This window comes from Leptonotus elevatus, chromosome 12 (assembly GCF_054856555.1).
Source record: "Leptonotus elevatus isolate MCC_2025b chromosome 12, RoL_Lele_1.0, whole genome shotgun sequence".
In the NCBI taxonomy this organism is placed as follows: Eukaryota; Metazoa; Chordata; class Actinopteri; order Syngnathiformes; family Syngnathidae; genus Leptonotus; species Leptonotus elevatus.
The window spans coordinates 23,499,511-23,514,210 of record NC_141250.1 but is presented as its reverse complement, the minus strand read 5'-3'; the positions used below and the strand labels follow the sequence as shown (position 1 = coordinate 23,514,210).

Genomic DNA, 14,700 nt, shown 5'->3' with positions numbered 1-14,700 from the left:
GCTGGGCGGTGGACTTGGGGGAGGATAATGTGCAAAGAATTCCTCCAAGCGGCCCCTGGGCGCCGATGGCCAAATATTGGGAGATAGCCCATAAGAGGAATTAAATGAAGGAGAACCAACCCCACCCAATCACAGAAAAGCTCAGTTACATATCAAATATTAATGAGACGTGCAACTGTCTGGCGTGCAGTTTGACCAAAAAAGGCCATCTTGTTGATTTTGCGGCACAAGAGCTCCAAAAATCCAAGTAAGGTTTTGCCAAACAGCACTCTCGTCTCTTCTAGCTGTACCCGAGCGTCCGGAGGACCTGATCGTTACAGCCATCACCAAGAACTCCATCTCGGTCTCCTGGAGGCCGCCCAAGTACGACGGGGGCGCGGAGGTGACCCGCTACGTCCTTGAGTCACGCATGATCGGCCGAGACAGCTTCGTTGGCGTGGGAGGTGCCGACAAGCTGATGGACAGGAAGTTCACGCTATGCGGCCTGAAGGACGGCTCCAGCCACGAGTTCCGAGTGGCTGCCGTCAACATGGTGGGACAAGGCAAATTTTCCTTTGCCACCAAACCCGTCCAGTGCAAGGACGAGCTGGGTGAGTAAAAGAGGCCAGGGCCTGACCAAAAAGGATTTCTTCAGGTCTAACCCATTCAGATATGCGGCGGAATTCAATTACGATGACATAAAAAAAATTCTAAATATATATAATATGAAATATAAAACAACATGGCAGCACGGTGGCTGACTGGTTATCACGTCCGCCTCCAAGTGCAGAGGACATGAGATCGAGTCTGGGCTTCAGCCTTCTTGGGTGGAGTTTGCATGCTCTCCCAGTGCCTGTGTGGGTTTTCTCCGGGTACTCCGGTTTCCTCCCACATTCCAAAGACATGCATGGCAGGTTAACCGAACACTCTAAATTGTCCCGAGGTGTGATTGTGAGTGTGAATGGTTGTTTGTCTGTGTGTGCCCTTGATTGGCTGGCAACCAGTTAAGGGTGTACCCCGCCTACTGCCCAAGGCCAGCTAGCTCCAGCAACCCCAGAACCCTTGTGAGGAATAAGGTTAAGAAAATGGATTGATGGATGGATGAATAAAACAACATTTGCAGTAAACTTGTTGAAAAAAGGGAAGCGAGTGGGATTGAATACCCTTCTTAGAGTCTACGTTTGTGGTTTCCCATCCGTCAGAACCACCCAACCTGGACCTGGACTTCCGAGACAAGATGCTGGTGAAGGTGGGAGACAGCTGCACGCTGTCCGGCCGCTACAGCGGCAAACCGGTGCCGACCGTCACCTGGACGAAGAACGAGGAGGAGCTGAAGCCGGACCAGGACGTCAGCGTCCGCTGTGGCGCCGCACAGCTCAGCCTGGATTTCATCAAGGCCAGGAGAGACCACAGCGGACGCTACTGCGTCAGCGTGGACAATGCGGCCGGAAGGCGAACTGGAATCTGTGCCGTCACCGTCGTGGGTGAGTCGCCAACCGCGTGCGGCGTAGTGTGTTAGCAACTCAAAGTCAACAGCGTGGGCGCTTGACCTGTGAATGCGTCCTCCTGCCAGACCGACCTCAGCCTCCCGAGGGCCCCGTGGTCTTTGAAGAGGTATACAGAGACCACATGCTCATTTCCTGGAAACCTCCCCTGGACGACGGCGGCTGCGCCATCTCCAACTACATCATTGAGAAGCGAGACACCAACAGAGACCTGTGGATGCCCGTCACCACTTCCTGCACCAGGACCACCTGCAGGGTCCGGACTTTTACCCTTACAGGGATTTGACGCTTCCGGCCGAGCTTCGTCCCGCTCTTGTGTAACTGTAGCCTTTTGCTGATTCAGGTGCCAAAACTGATTGAGGGTCGTGAGTACATCATCAGAATCATGGCCCAGAACATCTACGGCATCAGCGACCCGCTGCTGTCCGCTGAGACCAAAGCCAGAGACATGTTCAGTAAGTCAACGGGTGCTTTCATACACTAAGCAAGGTTAATGAAAATAAACAGCATAACCGCAAGTACGATTGAAAACAAAATGGAACAAAAAGTATTTGGGGGGACAAATTAACTGAAACAACACTTAACGTTGATAAAACTAACAATAATTATAGTAAGAAAAAATTATTTTTGTTTGTGTCAATTAATTTTGTACATGAGCTTTCGGGGTTGATGTTTTTATTTCCATATTAATGTCGTCTGTACAAAAGAATGAAGAAGTACAGTTGACTTTATTACGCAATACTACTAAAAAGAAAGAGCAAGTTAAAGTAACAGAATTTGCAAAGTCCAAAGTCGGAGTCAAATAAAAAGTAAGGAAAGTGACAAAGTGACAAATGTTTGTAAGTGAGCAGCTAGCCTGTGACGGCTTGTTTTTGCCTTTGCGCCACAGAGGTGCCCGACGCTCCCAAGCAACCCACTGTCAAGGAAGTGTACCACGACCGGGCCCTCGTTCGCTGGGAGCCTCCGGCCGATGGAGGGAAGCCCATCACGGGCTACATCGTGGAGAGGAAGGAAACCATGGCCAATAGGTACAAAAAGTCGCTTGAGCCGCTCGCCCCGTCCGTCCCTGTCGGCTGGCACAAAAGTTGAATGCAGGCAACTTGGACTGATGAAAATGTTTCACCTTTCATGGGAGATGTTCTTTGATTTGAGAGTCTCCGTGTTTACTGGACGAGGACAAGGTAGGCTAGGGAGATTCCTAACCAAAACTGTAACTTGACTTTCAAAGTAAATATTTGCATTTGCACTCACACATGTTTAGTTTTGGGGAGGAAATTACAGCAGGAGGCTAAGATGAGAGTAGGCATGGGCCGATGTTAGATTTTGACGGTATGATAACCGTGAGCAAAAATATTGCGGTGTCACGGTATCACGGTATTAAAATTACAGCTCTAAAATGTCCTTTTTAAAAATATTTGGGTAAATAAAAACAGATTATTTTTTTTCATTCAACACATTCTATTTCATTTTAAAACAAAATGTAGAATATTTGGTCCATTAAGAAAAGTTTAAATAAAATGTTGACATTCTTTCTTGTTTTAATTCTTAGCAAGTCACTGTAGTTGGGTTTCCATCCACCCATTTTTATTCGAATTTTCAAGAAATGCGAAGATAAAACTGAATGGAAATGCCAATAATTCGAAAAAGGACCCAAAATTTTGCACACATTTTTTTTTGTTAATTTTACTCTTAGAGGGCGTGGATTTTGAAGCGTATGGAAAAAAAGGAAAATGCGAATTTTGGCGATGGCAACAGGTTTTGCGAATAACCGCTAGAAAGACCAGATACTATTAGCGGTTATTGAAACCTTGACTTTTTAAAACCACGGTAAATCGTCAAACCGTTATCGGCCCATGTCTAGATGAGAGTAGAACAAAACACAAAGTCAGCAAGCGGGGACATCAGGGCGCCGAGCACAAAGCGCCCGGCGCCAAGCAGAAAAGTTGTTGTGCGGCTGGAGAAGCGTCACTTTGCCTGGCTGCTGGCAAAACCACTTGTTTGAGGTTCCTCATGGAGTCACACAGTCTATCGGGGAGGAAAGTCTGCTTTCTTGCCTGTTTGCTTTTGCAAATTCGAAACCAATTGTGACCCCAAGAAGTGCCTCCATTCCACTTTTGCGGATGACTGACAGTCTACGCGGACTGCAGCTGGATTGTTTGTGCTCGGCAGGTGGGTCCGCTGCAACACAGAAAAGATCCATCCCATGGTGGAGTACTTGGTCCTGGACCTGCTCAAGGGTTGCGAGTACGAATTCAGAGTCAGCGCCGAGAACGTAGTGGGCATCGGTGACCCCAGCCCGCCGTCCAAGCCCGTCTTCGCCAAAGATCCCATCGGTAAGATGCTGTATGTGTAAAACCGTGTGTTGCATTTATGAATCCAATCAACTGCCACGGAGAACACAAAATGGGATTTGGATGGAATTGGATCTCTGACAAGTGATGCTGGGATGAAGTGTACTTTGAAAACAGTCGATTTGCGTCCGCCTCGTGTTCATCAAATGAAAGCCGCACTTGATTGATCCACCTACAAAAATACAAAGAAAATCCACAATAAGTCAAATCTGTCAAGATGATTTTTTTCTCGTTTATTATATATGAATTTTTTCTATTTACTGTGGGGGTTTTTTTCATTTATTGTGCTTTTCATTTATGTTTGTATGTCCCTCGCTACTTTGCAGTTCACGTAATTGCGCATTCGCTATATCGCAAATTTGTATTTGGGTCCAATATTCCTACATTACAGGGTTTATCTTGGGTTGTACCTGCTATTTTGCGGGGTTTTCTAACATTATTACCCTCCTGGCCCCCTCACGGAATTACTGTCTTCTTTTTTTAATGCTGTTATTTTTCGTCAGCCTTCTTTGTCACGCATGTTTTGAGCAACAGCATGGAAAAAAAATCTTTTTGGCAGCAAAATCCTCCAATTGAAAAATGATGGAAACAGCTGCTTGGTTGCGCTGGGCCTGTGACGCTGTCAACCTTTGCCGCTGTTTTGCGCAGTGAAGCCGAGCCCCCCGCAGAATCTCAAGGCTGTGGACCACACCAAGGAGTCGGTGACTCTGTCCTGGGATCCGCCGGCCGACACCGGCCGAGGCAAGATCTTTGGATACCTACTGGAGTTCCTGAAGGCTGGCCAGGAGGAGTGGCAGAAGGTCAGCTGATCCTCGCTTTTTTACCCTGGACGAACATTCTGGAAGGGTTCTTGTCTGGGGGGGGGGAAAGACAAGTACTGATCAGAGTTATTCTCGTTTGGGATTTTTCATTTAAGCTCATTTTTATTTAGTTTTGACTTTTTTCAAATTCTGTTAGTGTTCATGAGTTTGCTGAGCAGGTTTGTTACACTCTAAAAACAGTTGGGTCAAAAATAACCCAAAAATTCTAGTTATGTTAGAGTACCACCGTGATAGTCACACCCACCGAAGTGGGGGGAAATTTGTTCTCCGCATTTGACCCATCCACATAGGGAGCGGTGAGCAGCAGCATGGGCCGTGCTCAGGAATCATTTGGTGATCTAACCCCCCAATTCCAACCCAAATGGACCGATCCTCTACTTTCTGGGTTGTTTTATACAAAATGACCCAATTTTCGGACCCAAGTAAAGGATCTGACCAATATTTATGAGTTGTTTTACACTAAAAGAGCCATTTCAAACTTAGGTCAAATTGACCCATGAAGTGGATTGGTCGATTTTCGATGCTTAATTGGGTTATTTTTGACCCAACTGTTTTTAGAGTGTAGTTTTGGGGCCTGGTTATTGTTTGTTAAGGCTTCATCTTAATTAAGTTTTGATTGGGTTTTAGTGTTAGCGAACCGAATAGCTTGACTGAATAGCTTGAGTTTTGTTTGGACCAATATATCAATGACAGCTCATAAGAGACGTTTTTTCAAAGGTTTTCTTCCTAATATTAACCAAAATCAGGTCACAAATTCTTACATGAATAGCTGCCTATGGCGTTGTAGTGCCAAAAACAGGGTCAAAGGAATATTGCGTAAGGTCGGTTATCAAATGTCTGTTGGACCTTCCTTCTTCTTCCACAATAAAACACAAGTTCATGTATGAAATGCACTGAAAGACAATACCAAAAAGATTTTATTATAGTTGATGAAATGTAAAATGTTTTTCAATTGTAGTTTTCGTTTTCGAAAAGTGTGAAAAAAAAGTAACCAGGAGTCAGGATTAGCAAAGGCAGCTATCGGTTTTCCACTGAAAGGAGTCAAACTAAATGGCCGTCAGAGAAATAAATCAAAGTCGACATGAGGATTAGCACTTGGTGACTTCCCACCGCTACTTGACACTCACTGATACCCGTCCTGCTTCCGTCCTCCTACAGGTGAACCACACTCCAGATTCTTGCCAGGGCACCACGTTCAAGGTGGTGGGCCTGGAGGATGGCGCTCTGTACCGCTTCCGGGTCAAGGCCGTCAACGCGGCCGGGGAGTCGGACCCCGCTAACATCAAAGAACCGGTCAGAGTGAAGGACCGACTCGGTGAGCGACTCGGACTGGCGCTGGAAAACCGTCGTTGTGCGGTCGGGCAACTTAAGTTTGTGTTTGCGTGTCACAACCTTAGAAGCTCCAGAGTTGATTCTGGATGCCGGCATGACTCGGGAGGTGAAGGCCCTGACCGGCACCCACATCACTCTCATGGCCGCCATCAAGGGCATGCCCTTCCCCTCCGTGGTCTGGAAGAAGAACGACGCCGACGTGCCCACCAGGGCCGACATCGAAACCAACCAAATGGGCACCAAGCTGGAGATGAGGTTCTGCAACCGTGACGACTGTGGAGACTACACGCTCACCGTGGAAAACCCTGTCGGCTCCAAGACCGTCACCTGCACCGTCTTGGTCTTTGGTAGGAAGTCACCACAAATTCATATTCATGACATGTTTTTACTCAAATCTGCTACAACCTTTATAGGGGAACTTTATACAACTTTTGTCCGGCTGTTGAATGTTTCAGTACTTTTTGCACAACTTGCTGTTCTCTGACAAAATTCACAACACTAGTTGGCTTCATCAATGGACCCATCAGTTATCCGCTTGAATTAGAACCGGCAAGGACACATCCCAGCAAACACGTACAGTTGGGGCCCACATGGGCACCACTTGGGATAGTTTGGCTTAGACTGGGCTTTGTTGTTGGGCCCCACTTGGGCAATAGGTGAGCAGTAGATGGGCTAAACTCAGCACGGGCAATAAGTGGGCTATGGCCGGGCTCCACTCCAAAATATTCCAAATTGATATTTTGCACAACAGCCTGGGCGATGGAGCTTATTCCTTGGCCTATATTTCTTTACAATTAAATACGATTGTCTTTTGTGAATGCGCACACACACACACAAAATCCATATTTCTAATTACTATGTATTATTTGGACTGTTAATGGGCCATTCTGTACAAGTTTGATAGCACATGAATAATATTCAAACCTCCAAGAAAGCGCTGCACAGCATTCCAAAAAGAAAAGGGGAAGCCCCTCTCTCTTGGAGCCAATTAAAGGAAGTCTGCCGCCTAGCAACATTTTGCCACCTCAACAAAGACTTCAGGCTCCAGGCTGATTTGAGGTGGAAAATGACTCATTCTGTTTGACAGTAAGGGAACACTGACTATTTGTTGTTCTTTGGTGTTTAATAATAATAAAAAGGTCATTTATTGTATTACTGGTCTCCTTGTTATTAAAGCTTGTAACAAAATAACTGTGTGGCTTGAGTGTGAAAGGAGCCCTGATGGGTACAATCAGGAATACCATAATCAGCTAAAATGGGCCCCAGATGGAAGAAAACTGGGTTGCCCATGTGGGTTTTAGCTACGGCCCACGTAAGGCCCACATTGTGCCCATCTGGGCTTGCCCGCATGCCCGGACAAAATTAACTTGGACCCAGCTGGGCATCCCAGATGGGGCCCATTCACCAGCCCATATCCAACCCACATGGGCCCAATATGGGTGTGTTGGCAGGGATACATGTTCAACGTGCTATTGACATTTGGACCTCACGAGTCCAAAACTACGGCAAAATCTTGATCGCCGGGACGAGGCTTTCAACAGGAAGTGGCTACTCAGCTTTGGGTCGCACACTTTCATCTTCTGCTTGCAACGGAGAGATTGGAAGAGTCACAAAAAGGCGCACGAGTGGATGGCCGTGGAACATTTCATGAATCGAACCATTGTTGTGAATTTTGCCCTTCAGCAACTTTGTGCAATGAGGGTCTGAAATGTTCAACCGTCGGAGCGAATTGTAGAGAAAGTCAAATTAGGTTCACCTGAATTTTCAATCTTTTCAAATTTGGCCCAAAGTTTTGTGAGTGGTGTGAGGGCGTACTTACGAATTGTCCTCACTTTGTCTTCAGACAAACCTGGTCCTGTCCAGCACCTTCGCGTGTCAGATGTCAGGAGCGACTCAGCCTACCTGTCCTGGAAAGACCCGGAGGACAACGGTGGCACTCGCATCACCAACTTTGTGGTGGAGAAGAAAGACACGGGGTCCACTCAGTGGGTTCCCGTGTGCTCCACGTCCAAGAAACGCAGCATGATGCTAAAGCACCTGACGGAGGGGCTGGCCTACACCTTTAGAGTTGCGGCTGAGAACCAGTACGGCCGCAGCGAATACGTGGAGACGCCCAAGGCCATCAAAGCCATGAATCCGCTCTGTGAGTAACCCCAATCCGCCGACGGCCCACCCCCGTTGATTTGCCCACTTGTTGATGAACACAACTGAGAAAAAAAGACTTCTTTAGCGGCTGCTCTCACCCTCACGCTCGAGAAATGCTTCCAAAAAAGTCCTTTTCAGCCAAGCTACTGCTGGAAGAGACGGCTCCTGCTGCAAGGTCGTTTTGGGGATTGAGCACTTTATTCTTGTTTGTCTTCCTGCATTATTGTTAGGGTTGTTAGGCAAAATGAAACATATTTTTGAGGCCCTTGCAAAAACACTCAGGACATTTTGCACTCGTGTCGGAATTTTTTTTGTCATACAGGATTAGCAAAAATGTCTCTGTAGTGGCTCAATCCGCGGTCCTTTTCATCTGGCTGATCTTTTGCATTTCGTGTCGACCGGCAACATTTCCATTTTCCAGCCTTGCCCACTTGATGAAAGTGACGTATTTTGCTGAGCAGTGGCTAACGCAGACACTTTTCCCGTTTGGAATTTGCCAAATCAACATGTTTTGCCCTAAAAAAAAAAGATCAGACAACTCGTGTTAATTTTATCCGCCATTTTTTAATTTAGTCTCAGTTTGCATCCAGTTTCAATCACGCTTGTTAGTTTTTATCATAGTTAGTCAACCTCAACCCGTTTTTATTTACATTTCAGGATCTAAAACTATTTCACATCAAAATTTCTTTAAAACTTCACGCACAATTACAGTATATCAACAAGTGGCTGGTATGGCTCCATGCTACGAGCTAGCATGTTAGCCAGCATTAGTTTGCAGTCAAATTAATCATATATTTTGTCCCGTTTTTGTTCATGAACTAAAATGTCCATCCAGTTTTATAAAGTGAAGTACATTTGTCTCGTCTTCATTAGTCGACAAAAATGCATACTGCTTTCGTCTCAGGTATTGTTTATTAATGAGGGTTTTAGTCTAGTCTGGTTTTAGTCCTGTGAAAAATCTGTGTTGTCGAAATTATTTGTGTTAAGTTTTTGTTGATAAAATTAACACTACAGACAACAATTACTATGTCAATGAAACCAATAATTACAACTAATATAATTAAGTCCACACAACTTCCCCAGTACCTATAGCTGCCCAACAAGGTGCCTGATGTAAAATACCAAAAGTTCAGCACCACGCAATGCAGCCGCAAAAGGCAACAATAATCGGGAATTGACAAGAATTGATTGACTCTTGGGGAGTATCCGTCTTCTTCTTTCCCCACTGGCTGTTCATCAAAACAGAAAAAAAAACCTTCTCCAATCTCTTCCAAGGGGCAAAACCTGTCCTGCCTGTATCCTATCAAAGCGACAGCGCCGGTCTGTTGATGTAATGCAGAATTGCAGCCGAGGGGCCGACAGAAGGTTTGTACGATAGCCTTAGGAGAAGGTCAAAAAGGACTTCCGCTCAACAGTTGTCCAAGTAAAGGGCGACATGTTCTTCCTTTAAGCGTCACTTCCAGCTGATTTTTTTACTGGAAAACTGACTCATTACATTTCGAGCGGATGCAATCTTGTGCATGGAAACACCAAGCCATTTCATTTGGTCTACCCAGAATCCGTTAGCTAGCTAATGTTCAAGTAACAAAACGCCTAAGATGGTCGAGCGGGATTTAGTATCAATGTTACGCTAACGGGGACCCTTCGAACACACAAACAAACACACAAAGTTTTTCATTCCATGTTTTTCCCGCAGTCCCTCCCGGTCCACCCAAAGACCTTCACCACGTGGACGTGGACAAGACGGAGGTGTCGCTCGTCTGGAACTGGCCCGACCGAAATGGCGGAAGCGAGATTACGGGCTTCCTGGTGGAGTATCAAGAAGAAGGAGCCAAGGATTGGCACGAGTGGCAGACGGTCAGCATCCCGGAGAGTCACGTGACGGGTCTGGAAGAAGGCAAGACCTATCGCTTCCGAGTGAGAGCCGAGAACGCCATTGGCCTCAGCAGACCCGACACCACCGTCCCCATCCTGTGCCAGGAAAAACTGGGTGAGATTAAGACTAAGGGGAAAGAGGAGACCTGCGGGGTGATTCGTGTCTTTATTCCAACAGCAAAAAGAATAAACAGCATAGTAGTAATGTATTTAGTGAGCTGTCGTGTGAAATGACAATATCTGACCAAAAAAAAACAACAACCTTTGGGATGTTTCAATATGTTTGCATGAACAGAGCTGAAATGGAAGTAAGGTGGAATCAAATGAGTGTTAAGTTCTCACACCCTGCTTGTCGTCCGTCAACAGTGCCCCCGATCCTCGAGGTGGACCTCAAGTTGACGGAGGGCATCATCGTGAAGGCGGGCACCACCATCAGGCTGCCCGCCATCATGAGAGGAATGCCAGTCCCGACCGCCAAGTGGTCCATCGAAGGAGAAGAGATCACCAGTGGAGGCAACGTCAAGATCGACACCGACAACTTCTCCACCGTTCTCAGCATCAACGAGTGCACCAGAAACCACACCGGCACCTACCTGCTCACGGTGTCCAACCTCGCCGGCACCAAGACAGCGGCTCTGAACGTCACTGTCCTGGACGTCCCGGCGGCGCCCATCGGACCCGTCAACATCCTGGAGGTGTCTCCTGACGCCATGACCATCGAGTGGCGCCCTCCCAAGGACGACGGCGGCAGCCCAGTCACCAACTACGTCGTGGAGAAGAGAGATTCCAACAAGGAGACCTGGGGCGGGGTTAGCTCTGGCAGCTTGGCCACCAAGCTCAGGATCGTGCGCCTGCAAAAAGGCGTCGAGTACGTGGTCCGCATTTGTGCAGAGAACAAAATGGGCATCGGGGCGCCGTTGGAGAGCAAGCCTACGGTGGCCGAGCATTCCTTCATGCCGCCCAGTCCGCCCGGTAAGCCGCTGCCCTACGACGTCTCCGAGGATGCCGTCACGGTCGGGTGGACCATGCCCTTGTCTGACGGGGGTAGTCAGATCACCGGTTACATCGTTGAGCGCAGACACAAAGGAGGAAAGTGGATCCGTGTCAACAAGACGCCCTGCAAGGACCTCCGCTACCGAGTGCAGGGCCTGTTTGTAGGCAACGAGTACGAATTCAGAGTATTTGCTGAGAATAGTGCCGGCTACAGTGGCCCCTCACCCATCTCTGACCTCTGCAAGCCCTGCAGACATATCACGGTCCCGAGCGCCCCAGTCAACCCCAAAGTCAAAGATTACAGCAAATCAACGGCCGACCTGGTGTGGACCAAACCCACCAAAGACGGAGGCAGTCCCATTCTGGGCTACACCGTGGAAATGAAGAAAGCCGACGGAGACTGGAAGAAAGTCAACGTGGACGACTTCATCAAGTTGTGTGCCTACACGGTGAAGGGGCTCGAGCAGGGCGGTACCTACAGATTCAGGGTGTTTGCCTCAAATATGATAGGTGACGGCGAGTCCAGAGAAATTCCAGAGTCCGTCACAGCTCAAGACATTCTGATCCCCCCGGAGATCGAAATGGACGCCACATGTCGCGAGCGCGTCACCGTGCGCGTCGGACACAACGTCAACATCATTGGCTATGTCAAGGCCCGTCCCGAGCCTGAAGTGCTATGGTCCAAAGGAGAGACTATTCTGGAGAACAGCAAACGTGTAACGATGATCCAGAACCTGCCTGTGGTCCAGCTGAAGATCAAGGAGGCCACCAGAGCCGACCACGGTAAATATACCCTGAAGGCCTCAAATGAGGGCGGAGAAGCTTCCTGCTGCATCACTGTCAATGTTCTGGACCGGCCCAGCCATTGCCAGAACCTCCATACCACCTACGTCACCAAGGACTCCTGCATGATCAACTGGGAGGCCCCGAAGGACAACGGTGGCTCTGAAATCACCAACTACATTGTGGAGTGCCGAGAACCCAGCGTCAGCATGTGGTCCATGATCTCTTCCCACTGCACCAACCGCAAGATCAAGACCAAGCTGATGGAGGGCCACCAGTACCTGTTCCGTGTCTGTGCAGAAAACAAGATGGGACCCGGGCCCTGCGTGGAGACCAAGGTCCCTGTGCTAGCCATCGACCCCATTGAAAAACCAGGCGAGCCCGAGAACTTCAGGGTGACCGACATGGGCAAGAATTACGTCTATCTGAGGTGGAGGAGGCCCGACTACGATGGCGGCAGCCCGAACCTCTCCTACAACCTGGAGTGCAAAGCCAAAGATGCGCAGGAATGGGAAAAACTCAACACCCGCGTCCTAACTAACACTTTCTTTTTGGCGGACAAGTGTGTCGAAAACCAGACGTACACTTTCAGGTACCTCTAACCACTTACCGTAGCTGCTAGAGTTTTTGAAACAGATTTGAATGTAGATACATTTTTTGCTTGGTGCCTTTTGGCTACACACTTGCTAAGTTGGCATCACTGGCTAAAGCACATCATTTGTTTTTTCAGGGTGCAAAGCGTCAATGAAGGAGGAGAGAGCGGCTGGGTGAAATTGGCCGACATCCTGGTGCGAGAGGAGATCCAGAAGCCGGTCCTCGACCTGAAGCTTTCCGGAACATTGACGGTGAAGGCCGGAGAGTCTGTCAGGATGGAAGCTGCCTTGAGAGGGAAGCCTCAACCTGAAGTCAAGTGGACCAAGGACAAGGCAACTGGAGACAACCCCAGAATCACCTACGAGACCGGTTCTGACTACTCCAAGTTCCTTTTGACCAAGTCCCGACGTACCGACTCCGGCAAGTACATCGTCACTGCCACCAATCCGGCCGGATCCTTCACGGCATACGCCAGCGTAAACGTCCTGGACGTTCCTGGAGCCGTCAGGAACCTACGAGTCACGGGCATTGGAGCAGACAAGTGCAGAGTGGTTTGGGACGCGCCCGAGGATGACGGAGGCTGCGAGGTGGACAGCTACATTTTGGAAAAGTGCGAGACCAGGAGGATGGTGTGGTCCACATATTCCGCCTCGGTCGTCACGGCATACTGCAATGTGACCCGTCTGGTGGAGGGCAACGAGTACATCTTTAGGGTACGGGCTGAGAACAAGATGGGAACCGGGCCCGCCGTGGAGAGCAAGCCTGTCACCGTCAGGACTCAGTTCAACAGACCTGGACCGCCTGATGCCCCCGAGGTCACCAAGGTTGGTTCTGAACATTCACATTGGACGGAAATACAGTTGACGGATAGCTGGGTGAATAGTTAGAAAGTACAGATATCCTTTTTCAAACGGAGGGGAGTGCAAAGTAGAATTTTGTCTGAAAAAGAAACGACAGAAATGCTTGATGATGATCCTGTTGTTGTGTTGCAGATAAGCAAAGAGGAGATGACGGTGGTCTGGGCTCCTCCCGAGAATGATGGAGGAAAGTCTATCACGGGCTACATCCTGGAGAGGAAGGAAAAGAGGGCAGTACGCTGGGTGCCGTGCACTAAGAGTCCAATCCCTGAGAGACGCATGAAGGTGACCAACCTGATCCCCAACCACGAGTATCAATTCAGAGTCAAGGCTGAGAATGAGGTCGGTCTGGGAGATCCCAGCAAACCCTGCAGACCCGTCACAGCCAAAGATCCCATCGGTGAGTTTCCCTTCAACGGCCGGAACTCTGTCCGTCCCTGTATCTCTTCAACTTCCAACACCAAGTACTACCAGAAAAATGACTTGGCTCTCCAAGTATGACACCATGTCCGACATTCAAACTCAGCAGCATACTGTGCATAAATGTTCATCAAAAAAGAGGCACACCGGATTGTTATTCATCTTGTTTTGTTCGATTGCAGAACCTCCTGGGCCGCCCGCAGGCCTGAAGGTGGCCTACAGCACCAAGTCCTCCATCACCCTTTCCTGGTCTAAACCCGTGTACGACGGTGGTGCGCCAATCATCGGCTACAGTCTGGACATGAGACTGAAGAGTGAGGCGGACCCGGAGAAGCCCACCGAAGGCTGGAAGAGGATCGATACCCATGGGCCCCTGGTCCTCACAGAGTTCACCATCGGACAGCTGGATGAGAAACAGGAGTACGAGTTCAAGGTCTCTGCCCAAAACCAGGTGGGCTGGGGACGTCACGCCTACTTAAAGGAGGCCGTCTTCCCTAAGGAGATCCTGGGTACGAACATAACTCGGTTGACTGGGTTGTAATCATTTTGGTGAGCTTGTGTACCTCGTCAACAACATGAAGTGGTCTAACTTTGGATGTGTTTTCCCCCGGCAACAGAGGCTCCCGAGATTGACCTGGACGCAAGTTTGAGGAAAGGTCTGTCAGTCCGGGCCGGCTGTCCAATCCGACTTTTTGCCGTGATTAGAGGACGCCCGGCCCCCAAGGTCACCTGGAAGCGCGTTGGGGTGGACAACGTTGTTCGCAGAGGTCACGTGGACCAAGTGGACACCATGTCCTTCCTGGTCATTCCTGAAAGCACCAGAGAAGACTCTGGAAAATACTCACTGACTCTGTCCAACCCGGTCGGAGAGAAGGCCGTCTTTGTTCGTGTCAAAGTACTCGGTGAGAAAGAGTCCAAACTTTTTACTATACCGTGCAGATTCTGTACAGTCGAACCTTTCTTCACCAACTTCATTGGCTTGGAGACTCCGGATGTGTCCCCGAGCAATAAGCTAGCAATTTGATTTGCTCTAGCCCCACCATGA

At 48.7% G+C, this 14,700-nt stretch overlaps 1 protein-coding gene across 1 annotated transcript in view; it reads left to right on the top strand.

Moving 5' to 3' along the window:
• The window catches only part of ttn.2 (titin, tandem duplicate 2), a 218,087-nt gene that overhangs the window by 143,322 nt on the left and 60,065 nt on the right, over positions 1–14,700 (top strand). The window contains exons 179-194 of the mRNA XM_086090619.1: positions 285–590; positions 1,182–1,463; positions 1,553–1,740; positions 1,828–1,939; positions 2,374–2,512; positions 3,654–3,817; positions 4,484–4,635; positions 5,815–5,971; positions 6,054–6,335; positions 7,832–8,131; positions 9,830–10,123; positions 10,375–12,376; positions 12,515–13,202; positions 13,371–13,635; positions 13,838–14,164; positions 14,273–14,557. Coding sequence (XP_085946745.1) covers positions 285–590; positions 1,182–1,463; positions 1,553–1,740; positions 1,828–1,939; positions 2,374–2,512; positions 3,654–3,817; positions 4,484–4,635; positions 5,815–5,971; positions 6,054–6,335; positions 7,832–8,131; positions 9,830–10,123; positions 10,375–12,376; positions 12,515–13,202; positions 13,371–13,635; positions 13,838–14,164; positions 14,273–14,557 — 5,943 coding nt within the window. The remainder of the gene's footprint in view (positions 1–284; positions 591–1,181; positions 1,464–1,552; positions 1,741–1,827; positions 1,940–2,373; positions 2,513–3,653; positions 3,818–4,483; positions 4,636–5,814; positions 5,972–6,053; positions 6,336–7,831; positions 8,132–9,829; positions 10,124–10,374; positions 12,377–12,514; positions 13,203–13,370; positions 13,636–13,837; positions 14,165–14,272; positions 14,558–14,700) is intronic.